The sequence below is a fragment of the Tamandua tetradactyla genome, chromosome 2, assembly GCF_023851605.1.
Source record: "Tamandua tetradactyla isolate mTamTet1 chromosome 2, mTamTet1.pri, whole genome shotgun sequence".
Classification (NCBI taxonomy): Eukaryota; Metazoa; Chordata; class Mammalia; order Pilosa; family Myrmecophagidae; genus Tamandua; species Tamandua tetradactyla.
In genome coordinates, this window is record NC_135328.1 from 147,187,195 (window position 1) to 147,214,605 (window position 27,411).

General features: G+C 33.0%; 1 protein-coding gene and 1 pseudogene across 4 annotated transcripts in view; one reads left to right on the forward strand and one right to left on the reverse strand.

Moving 5' to 3' along the window:
• Positions 1-27,411, forward strand: part of SCAF8 (SR-related CTD associated factor 8) — a 224,653-nt gene that overhangs the window by 95,540 nt on the left and 101,702 nt on the right. For 2 of the 4 annotated variants that reach the window (XM_077149337.1, XM_077149338.1), the window contains 7 exons: positions 1,655-1,768; positions 2,783-2,939; positions 4,729-4,862; positions 6,658-6,802; positions 8,010-8,078; positions 11,318-11,536; positions 12,296-14,408. In XM_077149337.1, coding sequence (XP_077005452.1) covers positions 1,655-1,768; positions 2,783-2,939; positions 4,729-4,862; positions 6,658-6,802; positions 8,010-8,078; positions 11,318-11,536; positions 12,296-13,752 — 2,295 coding nt within the window. In that variant the 3' untranslated portion in view covers positions 13,753-14,408. Of the gene's footprint in view, positions 1-1,654; positions 1,769-2,782; positions 2,940-4,728; positions 4,863-6,657; positions 6,803-8,009; positions 8,079-11,317; positions 11,537-12,295; positions 14,409-27,411 lie in introns of those variants that run through there. The other 2 variants (XM_077149336.1, XM_077149334.1) reach the window with 1 other exon arrangement.
• LOC143675332 (U6 spliceosomal RNA) lies at positions 3,534-3,648 on the reverse strand (annotated as a pseudogene).

A 27,411-nucleotide genomic window follows, 5' to 3' on the forward strand; every position in this document is an offset into this window, starting at 1 on the left:
CCGTTTTTAGTGGCATTCTAACAGGATATTCTTATGGGTTTCATAGCAGTGTAGGATTTGATTCCTACAAACATTGAATACTTGACTTGGCAGGAATTCTGTATGATCTGGTTTTAATTCCTTTTTAAAAATTTTTAAAAAATACATGTGAGGAAACATCACCTTGTTCACGAGCGCATATGGTGGTGAGGTACATCTAGATTTGGAATCTTGGTCACTTTTGCTAGTTGTTTTTTGTTTTGTTTTGTTTTTTAGTTTAATTTTTTAATGAAATGGAGCAAGTCTTAACCAAGAAAGGTATGCATGCGCAGTGAATTTCAAATAATTTGAACTTAGCTGTTTCCCTCCACTATTTGACTTACTGCTTTTGCCCCACCCAGTCTCTTTTGGATGTTTTCTTCTTGAAGTGCTTTTGCCTTTCCCTGGATGTCATATCAAACATTCTTTGTTTGTTACTCATACGGAAAGTCAAGTTAGACCATATAAGAAATGATCGGCAATAAGACTGGAAATGAAACCAATTTTCTAGTAAAATAATGATAAAAAAGGCCCAACAGACATAAAAAAGTAATAACAGCTAACAGATCAGAGCTCGAATAATTTGTAAGTCTCTGCAAACAAATATATGAGCACAAAACACTTAATTTCATTACCAAGAATTCATGTAATGGGGAGGGGCGTAAAGACAGGGAAACAAATCTATATGGATAAGAACAATTAAAATGGCTAAGAATGTTTGATATGACATCTAGGGAAAGGCAAAAGCACTTCAAGAAGAAAACATTCAAAAGAGACTGGGTGGGGCAAAAGCAGTCAGTCAAATAGTGGAGGGAAAGAGCTAAGTTCAAATTATTTGAAATTCACTGCCCGTGCATACCTTTCTTGGTTAAGACTTGCTCCATTTCATTAAAAAATTAAACTAAAAAACAAAGCAAAACAAAAAACAACTAGCAAAAGTGACCAGGATTCCAAATCTAGATGTACCTCACCACCATATGCGCTCGTGAACAAGGTGATGTTTCCTCACATGTATTTTTTAAAAATTTTTAAAAAGGAGTTAAAACCAGATTCATTTGAATTGAGTTTGACATTTCATATTTTGCTTTCAAGTGTAAGTGTATGTGTTCTCATTGGTGCCTCAAAAAAAAAGCTGGATAAGTAACTAAAATGTTGTTATTTTACCAATGAGTGGACTAAGTGCTCTCTGCCTGCATTAAATAGATCAGTTGGATATTTCTACACCGTAAGAATGTTGTAGAATTTTCTTTTTAAATTTCACTTGTCAAAACATTTTGTCTTTCAAAGTCTACTATCATATAGAATTACTTTGAATTTTTTTTCTAATTTTCCCTACCCTTAAGCTAGTGGTTCTCAGCCCTAGCCACCTATCTAAAATATGTTTTAATATTTAAAAAAAGGACGTCCAGGCACTATATCTTTGAATTCTGAACAAGGTACTACCGCTGCACAGATGCTTCTAATAAACAGCAGGGGAAAGAAAGGGGAAAAAATTTAGTAACTAATCCATTTAATCAAAATTGAATTATGGTGTTAGGCAGTAGTCATTGTTCTATTTCAATAAAATTATAGAATGCCAGAATGGATTGCCCTCCTTATACCCTTTCTAACAAAAGTACCTTTTTTTTTTAAATAGATGATTCCTCCCAGAGGCTGTGCATATGTCTGTATGGTTCACCGTCAAGATGCATTTCGGGCTCTTCAGAAGCTTAGTTCTGGATCATATAAAATTGGGTCTAAAGTCATTAAGGTGAGATTTTTGTGGAAGTGGGTGGTGCAGGGCAATATTGTAATGTATATTTTTTAAAGTCTTAAGTTTTTCACATGAAAAGATCACATGCTTGTATTTACTTCATTGGCTTGTCAGTGTCATGGATAAAACCTTGTTAGAAGTGTACTTAAGTATTGTTGAGGTATAAAATGAGATATAGTTAAAATAACTCCAATGACCATAATGAAATTTCTTGAAATCACACACAGTTATTTGAGTTAATCATCCCCTTTATGAGCAGAATCTTTTGAATTTGACAAGTTTTTCTTTTATTCAGGTTTCCTCTTATGCCTTCCTAATCAACATGCCTTAATTATATTATTAATTGATCTATCCATTTTCATGTTTTCTTTTCTTATACAAACTGGACCCTTACAAAGAGTTTATAAGAATATTTTTATTTTCATCTTAGTCTGTAACCTGAGTATTTGCTGAGTATTTTCCCATTTTCCTTCCTGTAACTAATTCCTGTTTCATTTCTAATATTGGAAATAATTTATTCTTCTGGTTACCATCAGTTTTGGCAACTGAATTAAAAATTTTGTTAAACTACTTCCAAGCTTTGTCATTTTAAGGCAGAGAGTTTCTCCATGTGAAATGTCACTGGTCTCTTCTTTCCTGTAGTGCAAAGGTTTTGTTTAAATGATAAATTAATCTAGTTGTTGTTAACAAAGGTTGGCATTTTTATAGTAAAAAAGAATATTTGGATTATCTCTGTAAATGTGTCATTGTAAAGTTAAAATGAAAAATGAAAATTTCATGCAGTGAATACTGTTTCCATCAAATGTAGGGTTTTATTTTAAAAACAACAGAATACGTGGAAAAAAATTCTTAGTCACTGTTAGTCTTCTGATAGTGATTCTTTTCCCATTTAAAAATTTTTTAAACTAATTTTATTTGTATTTATATTGTTCAAATAAAATATAAAAAATTTTGCCCTGTTTTTACCATATTCACATAAGCTTCTTTTTTTCCTCTACCCATTCCCAATAGATTGCTTGGGCATTAAACAAAGGTGTAAAAACAGAATACAAACAATTCTGGGATGTGGATCTTGGAGTTACATATATACCATGGGAGAAAGTTAAAGTGGATGACTTGGAAGGTTTTGCAGAAGGAGGCATGATTGATCAGGAAACTGTAAATACTGGTAAGAACACAAAGGGCTCAGATGGACAGTAATCTTGCTAAAAGAAAGTACGCTTTTGAAAGGTTATAATGAAAATGAATTTTGTTTGATAATAAGGTTTACTGTTTCCTAGACTCATCTCCCCCAAAAAACGGAAAAGAAAAGCAGCAATATTAGGACCAGTGTGCACTTATTTCCGTAATGCATGCTATTTCCTAAGTTTCAAACTATAAAGTTTTAGAAGTCCATAAATATAGTTTTTCAAGTATATATATATTTAAAACTACTATTTAAGATAAGCTCATTCATATGGAAGTGTTTTCAAACTAAGTATTTTTAAATTCTTGAGTTAGGTTGGAACTGGGAATTTGGGAAGTTCTTTTTAGTACCAATTTGAGAATAGCAGAAAGAGAATCTTAATTTGGGAAGATCTAGTCCAGATTCACCGAATATTAGAATGCTCATAAGCAAATGATTGACAAGACTGCTCTTTTAAAAAAAAATTGGCTTTTTAAAACAGTTTTTAATTAGAGAAGGTATAGGTTTACATAAAAATCATATTAAAAATGCAGTGTTCCCATATACTCTCCTATTATTAGCACTTTGCATTAGTGTAGAAATATGGAATGCTTTATAAATTTGCATATCATCCTTGCTCAGGAAGATTTACACGTGCAAATCTTCATTGTATTGTTCTAATTTTTAATGTATGTTCTGCTAAAGTGAGCACTGTTTTTTATTTTAAAAGATACCAGTTATAAATTTACAATGTGATTAGTAAGTTTAACCAGTAAGACATTGTAAAAGTGATACTTAGAAATGAACTATATGTCTTATTTCTTTACAACTAAGCTGTTTTTTCCAAAATTAGACAAATTTTCAAGAATATTTTATATCTCAGCCCAATTAAATATATTTTCTTACCCTTTTTGAATTGTTTTCTTTTTGTTAGTTTAGTTTCTGTTTCTTGATGAATGTTTCATTTGATAAATATTTGTGTTCCTACTGTGTGCCAGGCACAGTTTTGTGTGTGTGTTTTGTGTATACTCTGTGGTAGAGGTCACGTTTCATTCTTTTTCCATGTGACTATCCTGTTACTGCATCACAAATTGCTGAATTTTGGGGGGTGTGTGTGAGTGGGTAGCGTGTAGTGCGTGGGCCAGGAATTGAACCTGGGTCTCCCACATGGCAGGCGAGAATTCTACCACTGAACTACCCTTGCAGGTACCCACCCCCACCCCCAAGCACAGTTTTAAGAGTTGGAAACTGAGACCAAGGGACAAAAATCCCTCCTCTCGTGGAGTATACATTCTCAAGCAGGGGATGCCAGACTACACCCTGTGCACCAAATCCTACCAGGAGCCTTTTTTTGTTTTTTTTTGTAAATAGCATTTTATTGAAATAGCACAATATTCGTTTGCCTATTTTATCTTGATGTTCTGCAGTAGCAGTTGAATATGAGTAGTTGCAACAGAGACAGTATGTCCCACAAAGTCTAAATTGGTAGAGAAGTTTGCTAACCCATGTTCTAGTGAAAATAGATAGGTAAACAAAATCAGTAAACTTTATAGTATGCTCAGTGTTGATATGTTCTAAGAAGAAAAAAGAAAAGGAGATAGACAGTTGGGGTAGGGAATAGGGATAGTATTGCAGTGTTTAAGTGGTTGTAGAAAGTCTTATTGAACAAATACAAAGTCTGTATGCAGAAATAATGAGAGCAGATTTAATCAGATGTGAAATAAATGTAGGCATGGAAAGAAAATGAAAAGTTGTACCTATAAAGGAAGTGAATTTCAAATGTTTTCTTTAGAGTGGGAAACTGTGAAAAGCTCAGAACCTGTTAAAGAGACGGTTCAGACAACTCAGAGTCCAACTCCAGTTGAAAAGGAGACTGTGGTCACAACCCAGGCAGAGGTTTTTCCTCCACCCGTTGCTATGTTGCAAGTAAGTGCTGGGTTGGTGTTTATTTTAATATTTTGTTTTACATTTGTGTTTTTATGCATGTATTTACTTTATAAAAAACTTAGAAGCAGTTGTCCAAATTAGAATAAATTTTTGGCAATAGTGTTGGGCAAAAGAATCTTTCATTTAAATCTCTCTTTAAATTTTGCCAATGCTGTGGTTATTGTGCTAAACACATTGAATTGAAAATCAGGTTAAATAAATGTAGAAGTATTGCTTCTGAGAATTTTCATAATTGTTTTTCTTTTCCCTTTAGATTCATGCGTTTTTGAGTTTAAAATTTGTAGTATAAAAATTATTTTAATGAGATTAGTCCAACATTTTTTCCATAGAAATTTTTCAGGCATGGTTGTTATCCATGTTTAAATCTTATTTATTAAACAAATCTTTATTGAGTGCTTTCTCTAAGACATTTACTGTTCTTAGGGTTGTACTCCAGGGTATATCAGTGAAAGAAAAAGACAAAAATTCCTGCCCTATAGAGCAAGCATTCTTAATGGGGGAGGCAGAAAATATATAATAAATAGGAACATGAGGTCCTATGGAGTGGGGGGGGGAGGGTAAGGATGATGAGGGTACCTGGGTAGAAACTTAAAATTTTAAATAGAGTGGTCGGATGAGATGGAATTGAAAATATGACATTTGAGCAATGACCTAAAAAAGCTGGGGGAATTAACCATGTAGATATCTTTGGGAAGAGCATTCCAGGCAGAGGGCATAGCCAGCACACAAACATTTATGCCAGGAACATGCTTGGTGTGTTTCAGGAATAGCATATGGGCTAGAGTGAAATGAGAGAGCAGGAGGTTAGTTGAAAGTAGACCATTATAAGGAATTTGGTTTTCATTTCTGAATGAGATGGGGATCTATTGGAGGATATTGAGCAAAGGAGTGACTTGATGTAACTAAAGTTTTAAAGAATTTTGCTGGCTGCTGTTATGAGAATAGACTGGAGTAGGCATTGATAAATGCAGGGAAACCAGTTACAAGAGAATTGTAGTAATCCGTTTGAGAGATGATGGTAGCTCATGGCAACCTGAAAGCCGGCGGCAAGGTAAAGAGAAGTAAGTGGTCAGATGTAAGGTAGGATTTGAAGGTAGAAACAGTGGGACTTCTTGGAATGATTGGATGTGTGGCATTGTGAGAATAAGCAGAAGCAAGATTTTTTAGTCTGATAAATTGGGAAGATGGGAGTTACTATCTGAGAATGGGAAAGACTTCTGTGGAAGTCATTTTGGGAAGGGCATTTGGGAGTTCAGTTTTGCACGTTATTTTGAAGTGTTGAATAGACTATTGATATAATGTGAAATTCAGGAGAGAGATTCTGTGCAGATAAATATTTGGGACTTCCTGTATTTATTGTACTTTTACTCATGTAAAAGATACTTATGTTGGGATTAGAGAATAAGTTTATAAGAAGCCATTCTAAAGCTGTTAATGACATTCTTCCTAATGGCCCATAACATAGCTAAGTATTATTAAACTCGGTAGACCATGTCAGTTATAAAATTGAGCATGATATTCAGTCTTTGATGTAAGTGACCACTTGCTTTTACATCACTGAATGTAAAATAGATTTCACCATCTCCAAGTGGATAATTTTGTCTTGCTTTTACCCTAAGTAGGTTCCAAAAAAGAAAAAGAAATCCTTAATATAATGGTATTTGTTATCTTTCTAAATAAGAAATAGAAATAATTTACTTTTAGTTGTTCTAAGATATAATCCTTACAGATGGGTAAAACGATGTATGAACCTTTTCTTTTTTATCTATGAAAGATTCCAGTAGCACCTGCTGTGCCTGCTGTTAGCTTAGTCCCACCTGCGTTTCCTGTGTCAATGCCAGTGCCCCCTCCAGGATTCAGTCCACTCCCTCCACCTCCTTTTCTCCGAGCAAGTTTTAACCCTTCACAGCCACCTCCTGGTAAGAAATTCTCATGATATCTTATTATTGAACTCTAAAGAATATTTTAAAGTTATTATTTTCCAGATTTCACTCTCATAGAGCAGTAGTTCCTGAACTTCAGCATACATCAGAATCCCTGGAGGGTTTGTTAAAATGCAAATGGCTGGGCCTCACCCCAGAGTTTCTGCTTCTCTGCCTCTTTGTGGGGCCAAGAATTTGCATTCCTAGTAAATTTACAGGTGATGCAGATTGTCTGAAGACCATACTTCAAGAAGCACTGACAGAGAAGTTGAATTCCTTTAAACTCACTGAAATAGTATTAGTATAACCTAAAATTTATGTTGAAGTTTTTATATGAAATTTCTCAAGTAATTATTATTATTATCCCTTTATCAGATTGTTCACATTAAATTTATAGATTGTCCCTCTTAAAAATATTAGATTCTGTTTTTGACATTGTAAATTATAATGTATATTTAAATGCTTAAAATAACAAATGAATATAGAATACTTTTCTTTTACTTAATAATTTGTTGATAAACAAAAAGTGCCTCAAATCAGTATTTCTAAGTAAAAACTACAGATCATCCACATAACACACATTTTAACAATTAAATATAAATATTTGCTTATATAGCATAGAGATAGAATTTTTAGCATTATATGTTATGGAAGTTAGAAGAATAAGATATAAGGGATTGGATGATTACATTGTTTTTCCAAACTTTATTTTTCTTTGAATTCCATGAGTTAGTTATATATTGTAAGTAACAAGGTACTTTGATTTCTGTAATTTTTGTTCTTAGGCATTGGAAAGCATTTCTTAAAAACTGTCACCAAGGCTGAAAAGTAAATTTGTTTTGTTACAAGATTTTAAAATTATGGTTTGATAAATAATTTGAGTTTACCATAGATTTTAAAAAGAAGTTTATCATTCTTATAGTTCATTTAAAAGTTGCTCTTGTCAAAATATTTTCTGTATTTGTGATTTGAAGATTAGATTTTTTTAAGATGTTCTAAAAATGAATATTTGAAATCCTATACAACAGAAAATTCAGAAGTTCATGGTCTTTCGTTTGTTAAAAAATCACAAATATTTATTCTCCCCTTATTTTTAGCCTCTGTTTTCCAATCAAATTTAATAGTGGCTCTCTGTTTAATCTTTGATTAAAAATAATTTTTCCTGTGCTCTGTAATTTTTGCTGGGTTTTTTTTTCCCATGTAGGTTTCATGCCACCTCCAGTTCCACCACCTGTTGTTCCACCCCCTACTATTGCACCAGTAGTACCAGCGTGTAAGTTTTCTAATTTTAGAATGTTCTTTATTCATGGTAGCGTTAGGATGTCATCTTCATTCCTGTGATTTATTTGATTTTTTAATATGAAAGTTTTCGGACAAATTCATTTTTTTAATAATTTCTGAATAATTGACATTATGCTATGAAACCCAATTCATATTTGTTTTTGTCTAATTTTCTGAAAAATATCTTTTTATAATTGGTTTCCTTTAGTCAAAGTAAGATCCCCATATTATATTCAGTTATTTCATTTGTTTTTGTTTATTATATGTCTTAATCTAGAGTAGTCCTGCCCAAATCTCTCTTCCTTTTTTTTCATGCTTCATGTTTTTGACTTGTTAACAAAACAGTTCAGTTCTATCAAATACATGCCATATGATGGATTTGATTTTTTTTTTCTTCTTTGTGGTAATGACTGTTCCTCTATTTCCTTGAATTTCCTGTAAAATGGAAGTCACACCAAAGGCTTGTTTGCATTCGGTTTCAACTTTTGTGACAATAGTACTTAACAGGTGGGGTGCTATTGACTTGATATTATATCATATCAGGAGCCATACAGTGCTGCCTTCTCCCACTTTTAATGAGGTTAAGACAGATGAGAGTGTTCAAATAGTAGATGGTGGTCATTAAAATGTTTCAAATTTTCATCCAGTGGTTTTATCCATTGATCATTTCTTGCTTGACTCTTTTCATTAGTGGTAAAATGGTGATTTTTCTGATTTTGCACTTGTTCACATTCATATGCTAGAAATTTTCTATAAGGTGGAATGTTCTTTTACCAACTATTGGTACTTCAACTTACCTTGAAGTACAGTTTGCACAGGAAAACCAGGGTAGGTGCGTAATTCTTTTAATTGCTGTTTTTCATAGTAATAAGGTAGTAGTATAGTTATTTCCAATGATATCCAGTAACTGAGCAGGAAGATAATTTCTGTTATTTCTTTTTCTCCTTTCCCTTCTGCTTTTTACATTTTCTTTAGTATTTCTTAATTAGTAGACTTTTACTTTAAATCAAGTTGCATTCATTTCTATATTTGAGCTTCACAGTGTTTACCCTAGGACATGGAAAGTCTTTCATATTGCTTTTCCATCTTTTAGACATGACTACATTAATTTTTGAGAAGATTATAGTTTTTTTTGGCCTAATATGTATCAGGCTAATCTGTGTATTTCCTGCTCTGGTCTGAAAATCAGCCATTATTCCAAATGAAGTATAGTATTTCGAGGCTATGATCTGGGTCCTTACTTGATTTTCATTTTGCCCTTGGATTTTCATCAAGTCTAGGCATTTTCAATGGGCAAAGCTAGAAAATACGTATTTTGAAAAGAAAAAAATATATAACTACACACTATTTCCAGAATAAATTTGTCATGGAAATTTTACCTAACTGCTTTGATTTTTATATTTGCCTCTGTTCTTATATCCTGAAAACATTAACATAGTTACTTATTTGCATTATCTTAAATAATATATACTTACACACAGAATAGTTTGAAAGTAATAAAACCAGTATTACTATAAGAAGATAAAACTGGGTAGGTAAAATTGGAGGATAAAGAAGAAGATAAAAACTAAGATTTCTCTGCTGCTTTCTTTGTCCTCAGAATATATATTCACTAAGGATGTATACTCAAATTGCTGTAAATTGCTGTTTTCCAAAGGCACCTGAAATAATTATTTTCTAGGTATGGTTCTGGCACCAACTTCATTTATGTGAGTTATTTTTTTTTTTTACATTTTCATGGAATATATTCTCCAGCCTGCCTGGTTTTGACATCTATATTTTTCTTTACTAGAATAGACATTTTAAAAAGAAGTACAGATCAACTCAAAAGTAAATATTGTAGGTATGCTTAGCTAATTTTTTTATTATTACTTCTTTTTTTCTATTTTAGCATATTTCAGAAATGTTAAACACACCATTTTATTCATTTTCCCCCTCCTACTTAATCTATTCTTTATAATTTTCTGTGCTTTTTAACCAACCCTCCATAATTTAGACAAGCCTAATAAAAAACACATTATTATGAAGAGAATATATATGATAAAGAGCTTAACTTTTGAAAATCTAATTCATCTTCCTTATATGCTTAAACTTCTTGCTTTCCTTCAGTAGACTGCATTAGAATCCTCCTGTTTTGTTATGTGTTTAATTAGAAAGAAGTTATTCTTTCTGAAAATTAGAGTGTTCAGAAGCTATTGCTGAATACACTGTTTGTAGAGGTTCATCTTAGAACGTGCCTCCCAGCTTTTTTTTTTTCTCATTATGGAAAATCTGGGATTAGTTAATGAAGAAAGAGGAATACCACTGTGTGACAAGTGCTCTCCTAATTGCATAAACTGTCTCATTTAATTCTCATAATTCCCAGACCTGGTCTGATATGGTTTTACCTTGTTGTAGAGCTCTGCTATGTACAAATAGTTTATCCCAGTATTCTAGAGTTAAAAGTGAGAATAAAATGTCCTAAAATCCTCTAGTAAATGTCTGAAGTGTTCTAAGTGACAACCATTGGACTAAAAAGTATAATAGTTTAATTGTAATTTGAATTTTTACACACACACACACACATACACTTAAGGGGTTTTCTACCCATTCTTTAAAATGGAATGTTGATAGCTTTATGTTTGTAATCCACCTAACTCATTCTGATCTGATGAACTTCTAAACGTTGACAAAAACTAGTGAGTAAATACAAAGACCATACTATATTGTAATTTCAAAGGGATTAAGCCAAGCTTCATTTTCATACATACTTTCTTTAATGTGCATTAATCATTTCTGTGTATTTAGATCATCACTTTCTGGTATCCTTCGAAAATAATGATTTTTCTGATTACTGGAACTTTTAAGTACTGGTCCTTACTTTACCATAACCATTTTTGAAAAAATATATTTCTGTAAAGTATTATTTCACCCTATTTTTAAAGAATAATCTTTCTAGATATTTAGCCTCTTCATGATGACTTGTTTGTCATTTTGAGGATCAGCTATTATATAAGGTGCCAGCTAATTCAGAGGTGCCATTAAATAAAACACTAAGGTTGCCAGAAGTTAGTTTTCATTATAAATGAAATAGAGGGACCAGAAAAGAATTCATGTAACTCTCCCCAATTGAATAAGATAGGAAAACATTTAAAACTTTGGCTAGGCCATAGTTGGTCATATTTAATATTTTTACTTAGCATATAAATTGATTAATTAAGTCTGACGTATGTTTTTCCCCTCTTTAAACAGCTTTAGTGCAGCCGCCATTATCCATGACTCCAGAAACTGTGAAAGATGTTGGTTTTGGTAGCCTTGTTTTACCAGGTGGTTCTGTTGCCAGCGGTCTTGCTACTTCCACTCTGCCAGCTGGAAATGTTTTTAATCCTCCAACTAAGCAAGTAGAGCCTGAAGAAAAAGGACCTCATCTTACAGATCACCAGATTTCCTCTGGTGAAAACACCAGATCAGGTATTGAAATAAAAAAAAGTTCCCAGAACCATGGAGCTAAACCATAAGCACAGCTTTTCTAAATTGGTGTTTAATTCTGGAGCAGCATGCATTTGTAACCAATGCAATGGCTAAATGTTGAAATGTGATTTTTTTTTTTAAGAGAGCACTATCTCCTAAAATTTCTATTTGAAAATGTTTGTTTTGCATTCTGTTTGGCATAATGTTTAGTTTTTGACACTTTTCTGTTAAGGCACCTGTTTTTGTTTTGGTCTTCATTGTGGTATTATGAAAATGAGATTGCACAAAATCTGTATACTTAGAAGAAAATAAAAAAGATCAAATATTAGGTGTGAATAACTTCTACCAGGTTTTATCCAGCTATGGCTGGAAGTAGTAAGTTTTTTTTTTTTACTTTTAAGACACCATAGTTAGTATATTAAGAAGTGCATGTGCTTTAGAAAGGCTTTTGTTAAAGATTTAGAGTTAGTATAAACTTGACATTTTTGTTAACTTAAAATATTTCATGTAAATTATGTAGGTAACTGCCTCATATTTTAATATTTAAATTTCTGTTTGCATGGTATTAGTAATTTTATCTTTAGTTTTAATTTGTTCTTAGCACACCTTGACTCTTGGGGTATGAAAGTAGTTGGTTAACTCCACACTAACTTCTAAAAATTATAGCATTTATAATGTTTAATGTAGTTTCTGTCCAAAGAAGGATTTTTTGTTGTTTTGTGAATATTTACAAGTTTATTCCCTCTCTTTCCATTTTAGTGATCCCGAATGATATTTCAAGTAGTGCTGCAATTTTAGGAGGACATCCACCAAATGTGACAAACAATTCTGGAATTCTGGGAGTCCAGAGACCAAATGTATCAAGTAATTCTGAAATTCTTGGAGTTCGGCCGGCTAATGTTTCTAGTAGTTCTGGGATTATTGGAGTCCAGCCACCAAATATTCTGAATAACTCTGGAATTTTGGCAATACAGCCACCAAGTGTGTCAAGTAGTACTGGACTTTTGGGAGTACTACCCCCAAATCTGCCTAACAATTCTGGACTCATAGGAGTACAGCCACCACATGTTCCAAATACTCCTGGACTTTTGGGAACACAGCCACCAGCTGGGCCTCAAAACTTACCCCCTTTAAATATCTCTAGTCAAAGGATGCCTGCCATGCCAATGTTAGACATTCGTCCAGGACTAATACCGCAGGCACCTGGACCAAGGTTCCCTTTAATACAGCCTGGAATTCCACCCCAGCGAGGAATCCCTCCACCATCAGTACTTGATTCAGCTCTTCATCCACCACCCCGTGGCCCTTTTCCTCCAGGAGATATTTTCAGTCAGCCAGAAAGACCTTTTTTAGCTCCAGGAAGACCAAGTGTTGACAATGTTACTAATCCAGAAAAAAGGCTCCCACTTGGGAATGATAACATTCAGCAGGAAGGAGATAGAGATTACCGGTTTCCTCCTGTAGAAACCAGAGAAAGCATTGGTAGACCTCCCCCACTGGATGTTAGGGATGTGGTTGGGCGGCCTATTGATCCAAGAGAAGGTCCTGGAAGGCCTCCATTAGACGGTAGGGATCACTTTGGAAGACCTCCTGTAGATATAAGAGAAAATCTTGTGAGGCCAGGTATAGATCATCTTGGTCGAAGAGACCACTTTGGCTTTAATGCAGAGAAACCCTGGGGGCATAGAGGAGATTTTGATGAAAGAGAGCATCGAGTTCTACCTGTTTTTGCTGGCCCAAAAGGCTTACATGAAGAAAGAGGTAGATTTCGGTCTGGAAACTATAGATTTGATCCCAGAAGTGGTCCTTGGAACAGAGGCTTTGGACAAGAAGTCCACAGAGATTTTGATGACCGCAGAAGACCCTGGGACAGGCAAAGGGATAGGGATGACAGAGATTTTGATTTCTGCAGAGAAATTAATGGAAATCGTCTTGGACGGGATAGAATTCAGAACACCTGGATCCCGCCTCCTCATGCCCGGGTTTTTGATTATTTTGAAGGGGCCGCTTCTCAACGAAAAGGTGATAATGTGCCTCAAGTTAATGGTGAAAATACAGAGAGACATGCTCAGCCACCACCTTTACAAGTACAGAATGATCCTGAACTTTATGACAAACTGACACCTTCAAGTGAGATAAACAAGGAGAAGAGTGACACAGTTGCTGATGTAGAAAGTGAACCAGTGGTAGAAAGCACAGAAACTGAGGGGACATAATCATCACTCAGTAGGTAAAAGATACCTTTTGTAAAGTTGTCATCTCTCTGTAATAGATTAATGGCTGACTGGACCATAGTTGTTCACTTTTGTCTGCCAGAATTAAGTTAATCTGATGTTCATGTTCACCTTTCTCTTAAAATAATTGTACAACTGACTTGTATAGACATTGTTCTTAATATGAACATGGTAGGTAAACATTTTTTTTTATTTTTCTGATAAAATATAAATGTTGCCCCCAGATTCTTTTAACTTCAAGGAAATGAATAACAGCTTGTCAGAGACTTCCTATGGAAGAAAGAATTTTTTAGATACTATCATTAGGTTGGATATGGTAATAGATATATTTCAGAACAGCAAGTTGTGGTGTATTTTATCCATATCTTTAGGCTGCTGCAGAATTTTAAGGTAATAGACAAAGCTGTGATATTTTATCCAAGACTGGCTCTAGACATTTGAGGAGCACAATACAGAGATTTTAAAAAGTGATTTTGTAAAATCTACACTTCAGTCTCTGTTTCTCCAAAGTAAGTGTTTGTGATTTGTTCCTCATACTGCAGTGAGTAAAAAAGAAAAAACGACATAAATATTAAAATACCTTTCAATGTTGGGTGAATTTTGTTTTTAGATGCCAATAAAACTTATTTGTTTGATAACAGTGTTCTAGGAATTGTATTTTTTTAACCTACAAATTCTTAAAACCTTGGGTCGATAGCATCTTTTTAGTTGCAAAAGTTTTACATTACTTTTAAAACAACAGTGAAGAACCATGTGGTCAAAAAAGCATGTACTTTGATATAAAAATCATGCAGTCTCACTGGTATGTATGTAATATGCATGTATATTTACTGTATAAGTCATGCAGATTTTTGTTTCTCTGTATGTCTGTGTTTATGCACATACAGAGAAAACAGAAAATTTAAAATAAAATAGTCTTTAAAACCTGGTAGAAAATTGAAAGAAATGTGGCTAATAAACATGGCTTATACTCTTAACTCTGAGCTTTTATGGAGCTGTAATAGGATACTCTAAAGAAAAATCATTGCAGATTTGGCAATTCTTTGTTAATATAGTTAAGCATGAAGCCAGATTTAGCATGAAGCCACATTTCAATTAGATGCTTGCATTATTTTGTCTTTATACTATATTAGCTAATGTGTATAGATAGTGTTAGCACTAAAGTACTTACTGGTCAGTTGCCTGAAGTGAATGTCTGAAGTGCAGAATTAATTGCACAAAATGTACAGTAGTGGTGGAAGACTTAAAAATTTTAATTTGTATACCAGGAATAAAGTGTCCAATCCTTTGTTTTGTAGGCTCTGGATAAAGATGCTCAGATTAGCTTCTTAGGTAAACTGAGGAGTAGACAGATTTGGGGGTTGGCTTCTTGTTTATTTGTTTTTGCTTTTTTCATTTTTGCTCTTTTGTTTCTATATATATAAGACCATTGGTGTTTTTAGTTTCTAATGAAAAACTTTCATTTGGTTCTATAGTCATTGTACTTTCTATGCATTTCCAACAGTTCATCATTTGCTCTATTTAAAATTCCTAATCTGTATTTGTCAAACCTCAAAAAAATATGATAGGGACACACCAGCTATTTAAAATGGGATTGTTTTGCCTACTTCTGATGACCTAGAGAACTGTAAAAGCTTTAGTATCCTGGCTGAAAGTAAAGACTTTTCTTCCTACAAGTACTGAATAGATAGTATATCCTGTATTTCGGTTTTTAAAAAGTGGATGAGAGTAGAAATTTAGTGTTTATATCTAAGTTAAATTCAGTTAATTTGAGTTGGTTTCAGATCTTTTCATTATGGTAATGAGAAAAATGTGCATTGGTATAAAATTTTAAATCCAGTAAAAATTAGACTTGTTTTTAAGGAAATTATATTGGCAGGATTTTCTCTCAAAGTACTTAAGTTGACTTTATCATTACTAAAATTGTGAACATTCATTTGAATTAAGAAGCAATTAAAAACGTGAGGCTTTTCAGTGATTTTATTTTTTTGGTCCCCAATTTTTTTTTATCACTTTTGGCCTTTTTTGTGTGAACTTAAAATCAAAGTATGTTCAGATCTTGCACCAGTTTGAACTTCTAGTGAGTGATGAAGGTTACCTAGTCCAGTTGTCAGGACTTTACCTAGAAACCCATCTTGGAAATATGTGAAGATACTGTCATGGGGGGGGGGGGAGTATTATGTGCTTATCTTTAATATATCCTTTTTTTCCTCTTTTGTATAGTATTTAAATGAAAGAATATTATTCACCCTCATACTGAATTCCCTAAACAAATTTGCCATCACTGCTTGCTTTTTGTTTGTTTTTAAGTTGCAAAGGAGAAAACTTCATTGTCTGTCTTTGATAAAATTGACACAGGACATATCACACTCTTGATGCTTTTGATCACAGTTCTGTCACTGGAAGGCTAGCATTTGGAAATATGCAAGGAGTAGCCTACCCACTTTAATAAAATGTTTCGAAGTACTGTCAGACGGTAGTTACATTAGACACCATATCACAGTGATATAATTTGTGACATGTTAGAGAGGGTGGTTTGACTTTCTGTCGTGTTAGTGGTCTGAATGATTTTGAAATGTTTTTTCTGTCTCGCATTTTGTTAAATAATGGTGTCTCGTCTTAGCATAGGCATATACCCTGTGCTTTGATTTTTTTGTATTGTAGGTAAAAGTTTATTTTAAAGCAAAAGTAGTCTTTAACTGTATTGTGTAATAACTACATAGAATGCCCCTTTATTCTAATTTTATTTCAATATATAAAGTGAACTTTGAAAAGTATATAATGGAAGTTGGAAATACTATGAAATTTTTCATTCAAAACTCTCAAAATGACTTCATATAATATTTAATTGTTAAAAATCTGTTTATAATTTAACCTATTACATTTTTACTAGGGCGGTTTCTTTTATCCTGGGGATTTAATTGCTTCATTAAATTTATTTGCCATTTTTCACTCATGTAAAAGATTGTAGTGGAACCAAACTGTTAGGGTTGTTTTAGAGGTAGGGATAGTTTCCTTACACTTAAAAGAAGTATAAGAATTTGAAAGATCTTTTAAAATAAATACTGAAATACTGTATTTCGTTGGCTCAAACGTGCAATCGATTTTAAGACACAGCATTTAGAAATAGAAAATTCTTCTAGTATGACATACCAATGATTGTAAGACACATGAGAGATGTATTAAAATAAAATGTAAAAGTGTCGTGAAATAAAAGAAATAATGGTATTCATTATCAAAATTAACACAGTTCAACAAGAATTTCGAATTCAGCAGGTTTTGAATTTTACTATTAAATTAATTGTACTCAGCATAAATTTCCTACTCATATAAGCGTACATATGTATTCCCACACTCATTATATGAGTTAGATAATATTTTGATGTTTGTCTCACAGTATGTATTTTAGATGGGCACAAGCTTTAATGAACAAAAAATTTAAATATTTAATTAAAAATCATTTTTTATACCTTATGTGCCTTCGTTAATATTTTATTGGGTGCTGTATTAATGAAAAGTTTTAATGACAACTCTTCCAAGGAATTAAGATATTAATATTTTTCACTTTAAAAATAAATATTATTTTACTAACAATATAGAGGGAGAGCAAGTATCTTTATATTCCTTTTTTTAACATAGGCAAAATAATAGTAAATCGTCATAAGTAATCATAAATACTTAGCGTTACAATACTGTAATGTGGCAAAGAATTATAAATATTTCCATAATTGTTTATGCTATGATTTTATATAAAACAGCTTTTAAGCTATATGTTGCAGGCACTAAAATTTTTATTTTCCACTACTGATTTAAAAAACAAAACAAAACACAACTAGATTATTACATTTTTTAAGGGGAGGTTTAAAACAAGATACCTTAATCCAGTAAAACTTTCTGGAACTAGGATTTAAAATTAGCAGCCCAGATTGTTTTCTTTGAGGATGATGAGATATGTTAAATAAGGGCATACATATTGAAAACAATTTGAAATATAATTATCTGTGATTCTCAACCAGTAAATGGGTAACAGAATCACCTGTGGAGCTCTGCAAATTTTGGCGATTGGGGGAGTATCACAAACTTACTAATAGAGTCTCATGTGGTAATAAACATATATAAATGTGCACACACACACGTATCTCGTTGGGTCTGTATGGTTTTTTAAAATCCCCACATACCACTACTTTAGACATTTATATATATATGTGTGTATTTTTTTAATAGATCATGCAAACATACCACATACTAAAGCGTCTTAAAGGTGATAAAAATTATTTTAGTGAAATAAAATTAATTTTAGTGTCTCAAAGTATACGCTTTAATCGTGGCAGTTAGTATTGGAGGATAAGTAAAAAGTAGAGAAATCCATTATCACAGATGATTTAAACCGAAGTAGTAACCTTAAAAAGGATTATAAAGTGAGAAAGGGAGGAAGGAAGCACATGAAATGGTTTTATTGAAAGTAGTTTTGATTAAAGCGAAACTTTTTCATAAGGTGCCTCAAAGAAAATTTACTTGGTATCATGTAGTAAATGGTTTGATTATAGAAGGAGTCTCTGGGACAAAATTGCAAGAGTTAAATTTATCAGAGACTGGAAGTGATGCTATTAGTAAGGGTTATTAGATATAGGTTGAATATCAAAAACTAATGCAGATGAGTGTTTTATTCTGGCATGAGCTTTGCTCAGACGTTTTTCTTCCCCTCAGTTATTTGTAAAACATATATGGTATATCAAGGAGTAGAATTTTGCTAATGAGGCAGCTTCATATTTTATAATACGTTTTAGATGCTTCAGGTAGTCTGGTGATCTTGTGCACGAAGATCAGTAGAATAGGAAAGAGAGACTTGCATTTTGGGACCTTGAGTCTCTTGGCCTGACTTTTAATGAGCTTGGCCTGTTCTTGTTCTGACTTTTAATGAGCTTGTTACACTTGGATAGAAATGACAGATATGTACACTTAATTGTCCCATCTTGCATGCCTCCTCTCCATAAACAACTATCACTATTTTGTTTTCCTGCCCATCTCAGAATTAGCCTCTGAATTCTTCTCATCATAGCATTCGAGGTTCCTTTTTGACCCATCATTTCAGATAGGGGCTACCAATTGAATTTGTTGTTTGCATTGAAAGCAGTTTGCTTCCCCTTAGCTAAGTGGTTTCTAAGGTCACCCCGGCCTTCTGTTATGCATGTGGCCAATTGAACAAGAGAAACAGATGGAACTATGAACAATATTGAAAGCTTTTTTGAAGAGAAAGATTTAATTACCTTTGTTTTACAATATGGCTTTTAACAGTTGGTAAGAGGACCCCATGAAGCATTATTTCTTTTAGTTAATCTGCACAGTTACATTTTTACAATAATTATTATTATTGATGGTGATGTTAACTAATCATTAATGGACATATACCATGTGGTAGGAACAAGGATAATTGTGTTATATTCATAATACAGTTTAATCCTCATGGCAATCCTGTGAGGTTGCTATTATTTTAATACTTATTATACTAAATAGAAACTCAAGTTACACATTTAAGTAACTTCTCAAAGTCTCATAACTTGTAAATATTTGAGCAAAGATGAAACCCTGGCTTGTCAGACTGAAAGATGAGTGTGTGCCTCCTAATAAAGTGCCTGTCACACTTAGCAGAGTCTTGCCAACTATTAGTTTCTTCAGAAAGGCAAAGAAAAAATAAACTTGGACAGCAGCCCACCCAGGCTTTTTGTTTTGGAGTTAAACAGTAAATGGAAGTCATGTTTGCATTGCTGCAAGTATATTTCGAGCTGTCTTTTTTTCCTATAGCTAAATAATCATTTCAGCTTCATTTTCCTAGATCCTGTTTTTTCAAGATTTGTTTTTTCCTTAAAGTTACATCATGGCATAGTATTTTTAATTTTCTCAATAAATTGCTATCTCAGAGATATCTTTTGTTGCATTGGTGTTAGATAAGGTCTCTTTGGAGATATTTTTCTCACAAATTCAACAAATTTTAAAACCGTTTTATCCTTTAGAAATGATTGCTACAATAGATGTGAAGCTGAACAGTAAATTCTTACAAATCTGTATTATAGGATGTGTTTTGGCAGCTTCTCTCTAATATTTGGTGTATATAGCCAAAACTTTTTCCTGGGTTTTCTTGTCCATAAATTTGTATGTCATCTTACTTGGGAATATTTTGTGGCTTGAATAAATTGAAATAAGTGTCAAGTATCTTTACCCATAGTAAGCATTCAGTGTTAAGATTTTATTCACCACTTGAATCCAAACTGAACAGTGCAATGGCTGGACTTTGTGCTTTGTGGTAATGGATAATTTGCCGTTATTTTACTTTATTAGAATATATATCCTGAATCTGGGTTATCTTTCTTTTTTATTCGAATCCCTGAATTCATATAAGATTTAGTCCATGGCATGTCTTGGTGCTAGTTTTTGATAACTGTTTTAGTTTCCTAATGGTATTTAAAAGCAAATACCATTAAATGGGTTAGATAAAACAATGAGAATTTATTCATTCATGGTTAGGGTCCAGGGAAAATGTCCAAATCAAGGCATTGTCAAGGCAATGCTTTCTTCCTGAAGACTGGCTGCTGACAATCCTTAGCTCCTCTGCCACATGGTGGCATCTGCTAGTCTCTCCCTTCTCTTCCTGGTTTCCTTGATTTCAGTTTCTTCATCCATAGTTTTCCCTCTGTCTGAATTTCATCCTTTCTAAAGAACTCCAGGAATAGGATTATGACCTTGCTGGTTGAGGTGGGACACACCTTAACTGAAGTAACATACTTTAAGAACATGTTTTTTTCTGGGGGTACATAGAGCTTCAAACCAGCACAATAACCTTTTCCAGAGTCCTTGGAAAGACAACTTGAAGCATTGTGGCCATAATATTGCCTAATCCATACATCAGGGCAACATGCGTATCATGTTTGTGAATTATGCTTCTATTTCTACTAATCTTGGCAAAGTAATTATTACTTTGTCTATGCTTTTATTACAGGAAATAAAATATTCTTGCATTTGAACAAGTTTTTTGTTTTGTTTTGTTTTGGGGGGTGGGGGTGCAAACCTAGGTCTCTCGCATGGAAGGCGAGCATTCTACCGCTGGACCACCTGTGCACCCCTGAAGAAGCATTTTTTAATAACAGAAGTTGTGTTTATTACTGAACTAGGATCAGTTCATACTTTAGTTGAGTGCATTAGTAAAATCAGTATATTTTTAAAATAATCTAAGTATGAAGGGTAGCTATTGAAGAATTGATCTTCTGTTGTGATAAATTACTTTGAGCCCTTTAGATAGGAGAGGGTAGTATTTAACAGGTAAGAAAGTTCTGAAAAACATCCCATCATCTATCACTCAAGTCATCATACTCGTTTAGTAGTTGAAGGTTTTCTGGCTGACCCTAAGTGGTAAAATCATCAAGAGCTACTTTAAAGAGTCTTTCTTATAAAATCTAGTTGATGGTATTTTAATTATAGCCCTTGGTTTTAATTATTCATTGTTTTCCACATTGCTACCCCCAAATAGTTAAGATCGCAGGTTGAAATGCATTCTAATTACAGGGTGTGGAGAGACTTAACATTTTTTAACCTTGGTGTGGCATAAATTCTGCGTAGTTTTTTTTCCAGAAAGAATCCTATTTAGTAGACCTTATCTTTCTTTACACGTAAGAAAGCGAACTCAAAGATTGTTTGTGATCATACAGCTTTTGTCTTGCATAAGTGTTTTAACCCAGGTTTTGCAGACTTCAAAGCTGTGCTTCACTCTAAAAGATACTCTTTTAAAAAGAAAGACAGACTTTAATATATGGTCTGTGCTAAATTCTATAGCCAAGATTTGGGTAAATTGATCTTGCTCATCTTAAAAAGCACACAATATAGTGTAAACAGTAAGCATGGTTTAGAGTAATAAAGCACATCTCTATCGGATTCCATTTTAATATTACCTTGTGTGATACAACAAATTTAAATCCCTAATAGGTATATTGCAAACCATAAAACAGAAGAGTTAGTACTGTCTCGCTTTTTAGATGAATTTGTAGCATCTGTACATTTGTTTCTTTAGCAATACTTGAACTAAAGGAGTTTGCAAAGAAAATCCAATAATACTAGTATTATTTAGCAAAGTATCTAGTTACTGTGAATTGTACTTGCATTAAAAACAAAATACTGAGTTTTAAAGGTGGAGGTTTTTTTAGTAAGTATAACAACCTGAAAATGTTCAGTGTATGTCTTTCTGTTTCACTTCTGTAGTTTATGCTTTTGCTAAACTGATAGTTTTAGCATTTTCTCGTTTACTCACTAAAATGTTTTCCTTAATAGGTGATATGACTATCATTTTGCCATTTCAGTGATTTGTTACAAATGGATTTTCTAATTAAGAAGTAAATTGTTTATTCACTATTTATCTAGCATGTTACCTTGATAAACACTTTCTTTAGTTTTTCATAGATGTAGCCTAAAGTTCAGATCTTTATTTGATCGAGTGAAAAATAGCTGTGTATCTAACTGAAATTCTAGTTGTGTGGGCATATGGGTCCTTACTAGATAGATGTCTTTTAACAAGGACCCTTATAACTTTATAGACATTTGAATGGAGACTTCTGGTTTTTGTTTGAAGAGCAACAGATACTCAGAACAAACCCCAAACACTGTCTGGCACCTAGTACTCTATCCGTGTTTACTGTTCTTACAGTTGTTTATAATGACAAGTCTCCACTTGTTACTTGCAAGGCAGTGTATTATATTACAGATATCAAAGCATTTGTGCAAATTTGAATATTACAACTCCAGTCAAGGAGAAAATGGTGCGCTATTGCACTTGAAGCTTTATAGGACTTTAAGATCTTTTTCTACTTGCAAAAGACTCAGTCAAATCTTAGACCTGTTATTATTTTTTTTAATTTTATGTTTTTAATTTTTTTTTAATTTAAAAAAACAAACTGTATACTTTGAACCACCAAACATGTATATCTTAGTTGGCTTAACCATAGGCATATTGAAATAAAGTTTCCATATAATGTTTATAAAGCCTGTGTTTGCACAGTAAGTTTCATAAACCAATTTAAAATCGAGGCAACAAGGAAAAACTCTACATATTCAGATAGCAAAGTTCTTAAATTCTAAGTATATAAGACACTAACTTAGATATCATTTGATCAGCTGTCAAAACTGAAAGTTCTCAAAATATCTGCATTGCTATAGTAATGACCTATGTTACTAAATATTTTCCTCATTTCAGGAAAATATGAACATACAAATGTTTTAACAATTAACACGTGGAAATCTTAACCACCTAAAATGGATATTTTAGTTAGCTTATCCATAGACAAATTAAAAAAAAAAAGTAATCATCATAAAGCCTGGTTGTACAATAATGTTTCATAAATCAACTTAAAATTAAGGCAAGAAAGGAAAAAATCTATAAATATACAGATATCAGAGTTACTTGAATTCTAAACTAATATTTAATATTAGGATATTAAACTATCCTAAATAACATTTTATTAACTGTCAAAACTGTGCATACTCAAAATACCAAGTAAAACATTATTACAGATACCAACTTTGCTGTAGTGAGTTATGCTACTAAATCTTCTCAAATTTTTTATTTTCAGGAATTTATTTTATCTAACATCACTATAACTGCATGTAGTTTTTTGTTCCTTTTTTACCGTTTTCTAGTTGTAAAATATAACATGTATATACAGAGAAAAAAGCAATAATTTTCAAAGCATACTTCAACAAGCAGCTACAGAACAGGCCCTAGAGTTTGTCATGGGCTACTGCCCTCTCGAGATTTTTCCTTCTAGCTGCTCCAAAACACTGATGGCTTTATCAGAGTTATAATAATGGAAACATACAATATCTGTCCTTTTGTATCTAATTTATTTCACTCAGCATTATGTCCTCAAGGTTCATCCACTTTGTTAGACATGTATTTTTGTTTCTAGTCATCAGTACCAACTTTTAAATACAGTTTTCTAGTTTATTAGGCTAATGACAGGCATCTTGCTGGCCTCGGTGACTTGCCTATCTTGGGAGAAATGGCTATGATTCAAATAAGAAAGATGGTTAGAAATAATTTAAAAACTTCCTTTCTTTGGTTAATTATCTACTTCCAGATAGTAACAATTTAGGAGTTAAAAATAGGATTGCTGATTTTCTTATACATTGAAGTAGGAAATCAAATTTTGAGGAGATTTTTTCCAGCAGGTTTTGAAAAGGATGAGTCATTTGAAATGAACAGAGATTGCATTTTTCCCACGAATATGATCATGCTAAAAAATTTGCTAATTTCTGAATTAGACTAACCGCTTAAGTTGTGTCTGACTTAAAACATTATATGAGAAACTGCATTTAGAGAAATGACTAAAAACTTATTAGCTGTCCCCAAATGATACCAAGAATTTGAAAAGCATTGTTTAGAGCCATTTTAACCCAAAGTAAATCTGTCAAATAAAATTTGAGACCTCAAAAAAGAAATGTGTTTGGCGAGAGAAATTAGGTTACTTGACTGCTGATAGCAAACTCTGCAAGGAAATGGAATATGGGAATCTTAGGTGTATTTAGTCCATAGTCCAACCCTGGGCTCTAGTCACCTATAATAGCCAGTTTAAGAAAAACGTTGTAAGGTTCTTGGTCCACTGGAAATAAAAAAATCACAGCTATAGTTTTTAAAGTGAAGTAGTCATTTAATTTATCAGATCTTTTAAAAAGTAACAGATTCTCAAGGGAAGAATTTAAATTTCCTTCCTAAAGCTAAATTTGGAATGGCATGCACCCTTAAAGTTGGTTACTCCAGCTCTAACCTTTCTTTCAAATTTCTTTTTGGACTGAAGCTGTGGATGTAGAACCTTAAATGAAGAGGAATAAGTGCGTTGTTCCCATATTTACAATTCAAAGCTTTTGTTCTAGTTTAAGCTGTGTTTTAAAAGTTTCTTTATAACGTGACCTTTATATGCTGAGCAAGTAAAATCAGTCGGCCACATTTTAATCAGTGAAACCAACTAAAAGACTGATCACCACATTTGTATCTGCTTTCAAAGGTTCCCCTAAAAGTAAAAGCATTTCCATTTAACTGATAGTAGAAGTAGAGAATTTGAGAGTATTAATGGATAAAGGAGAAATGCTGTTGGAATTAAGGCAATAGTCTTTCAACTTTATGTGCTCTGGCTTTGTGTTGAGTATTCTAGATATCCGAGGATTGTAGACAAGAACATGCATGGCCTTGGTTCTTTTCTAACTGCTAAATATCAGATGTAAGTAATGTTAGGATGTATATGGCCAGGTCATCTTGGTTAGAGAACAGAATGAGTCTGACACTTTGTGGCTAAGCATTAAGCCCTTAGTCATTAAGTCTTTTTCAGATGTGTTTTTCTTGATTTTCACAAAGCATTAATTTACTATCTGCCTCTTTGTTAGTAGTTTAGCCCGCTGTCCATTCTGTTCTATAACTGGCTGGTAATGATTGTGCCAGGTTGATTTTTATGGTAAATATTTATTGTCGCAAAAAGTGTAACTTCACTTTTGTCTCTCTTTTGATGTTTCATATTTTTAGCAATGCAAAATAGTTTCTAATACAACTCAACTGGTAAATGGAAATATGTGGGTGTGTCTATATATATGTGTCTCTATAAATATATATGTAGGATACATTATCTTCAAAGAACATTCAGCACATAGCTAACCTTGTAGATTTTCTTTTAATCTTTTTATGATGTGCTTTGAATAGTCTTTCAGAAGTCAAATGACTTAAAACTGCTATCTTCTCTTTCTCTGCCTGCACCTCATACCTGTCTAGCAAATTTACACTTCTCAGGAATTAGATTAATGAGACCTAAGCACTCCAATAAGCAGAAATTAATATTAAATGTATACTCAGCATAGAGAATGAGAGGGAGGGAACAAGAGAGGTATCTTTTATTTTCAAAGCTGTTATCCTTATGATAGCTGACTAAAAGAAGAAATGCTTGTTTAAAATCATTTTTAAGCCTTTGATTCATCTTCTGACTTATAGCCTAACAGTATTTTTTAAAGTTATTATCCAGTGCTCTTAGTAGGAGCAGTACTATGGTTCACTTTGTGAATTTGCTGCAGCTTCTTTCTTGTTAATCTCACAGCGATATCCAAAGCTGCCAAAAGTTAATTGAAGTTGACAGACCCCAGAAAGAAGACAAGAGACAGAATTGAAGATTTGTTTGTGCAAGCAGTGCTGCAGTTGGAGGTCATGTGCATATGTTTGGCCTTGGACTTTTTTTATATTCCATTTTCAAGCAAGAAGAAAATTTCTGTTCTTCCTTTTTGTGACTTGACTTCTTTAAAAGGATATTTTATAGACATGCTTTCAGATACTTCCAATTTGTGAACTACTGTGCTAAACTCCTTTATATCAAACTGATGAATGGGAAGTGAGCCAGTATGTGTAAGATTGATTCATTAGCATAAAGATAGTATGACTTATTTTGCATAAATAGTACATATATGGAACATCAAGCAGTAGATCTCTTAGAACTGATCAAAAAACAAGACAAGCAGACATTACACTGGTCTTTAAATTTAGCCCTAGAAAGTAAACCTCTTGGGTACCTCTGCTCAGATAGCCTGATATACACCCCTAGGCCTTCTTTTAATACAAAACTTACCCTAGTAAATAAGAATTAATAGCATTCACAGTGCCTTAGTATCATCATAATTATTCTCTGCTCTCTGGGCACAGTATCTGGAATTCACCTCTGTAATAGAACTGCTGAGGCCCTGGCAACTTTGCTTCTGATTTTCCCCTTTTCTTCTGATTCTACAGCTTTCATCTATTAAGAATCTTTGAAGCACAACTCCTGAGCATGAGGGAAGATTTGTGTTATAATAATCAGTATTGTAATTTTTCATCATCTTGTACTATAACACTGTAGTTTTTATCTAGAGCAGAGATAAAAAAAAATGCAAGTTATACCAACATTTCCCTCTCTCCTTCAAGACACACATAAGTTATCTTCATAGCCGTAGCAGATACCACTAATCGATCCCAGTTTTCTCTCCTGCTATCAACTTCAAATTTACCAGGCAGCAACTACTAATCACAATTTTTGACATTAGATGAAACCTATTCTTCCCAGGTCTTAGAGCTTTTTACTATTTGAAATTTTATATATTTCTTAAACAATTGTTCCAGTGTCGTCCTCTCAGTTTACAGTGTACATTTTTTCAGTCCTTAAGGTAATGTTATATGAATTGTTATATGTTACTTTCCATTAATTAACACTATATAAATATTCTATTTTTGCCTTGAGCCGCAGGATCATATCCATGCATATACATGATTGGTCAAGTTTCTGTGTTTTTGATGGAACTTAAAAGTTGAAATACTTTTTTTAAGTATTTCTAAACAAAAATAACAATATGGATAACATTTATTAGCTCTTAATTTTAAAGGTGTCATAGTATCCTAATTATGTTTTGATCTTATTTTCAGCTTTTTATGGGGAAAGGAATCCTTATTGAAATTATTATATCTTTTGCCATTTCTTTGATTAAAAAAAAATTTTATTAGCCCAGTTTTAGCTTGTAGAAAAGTCATACAGAGAGTACAGAGTTCCCATAAACCCCCCTCACACACACAGTTTTCTTCATTAGTAACATTTTGCACTA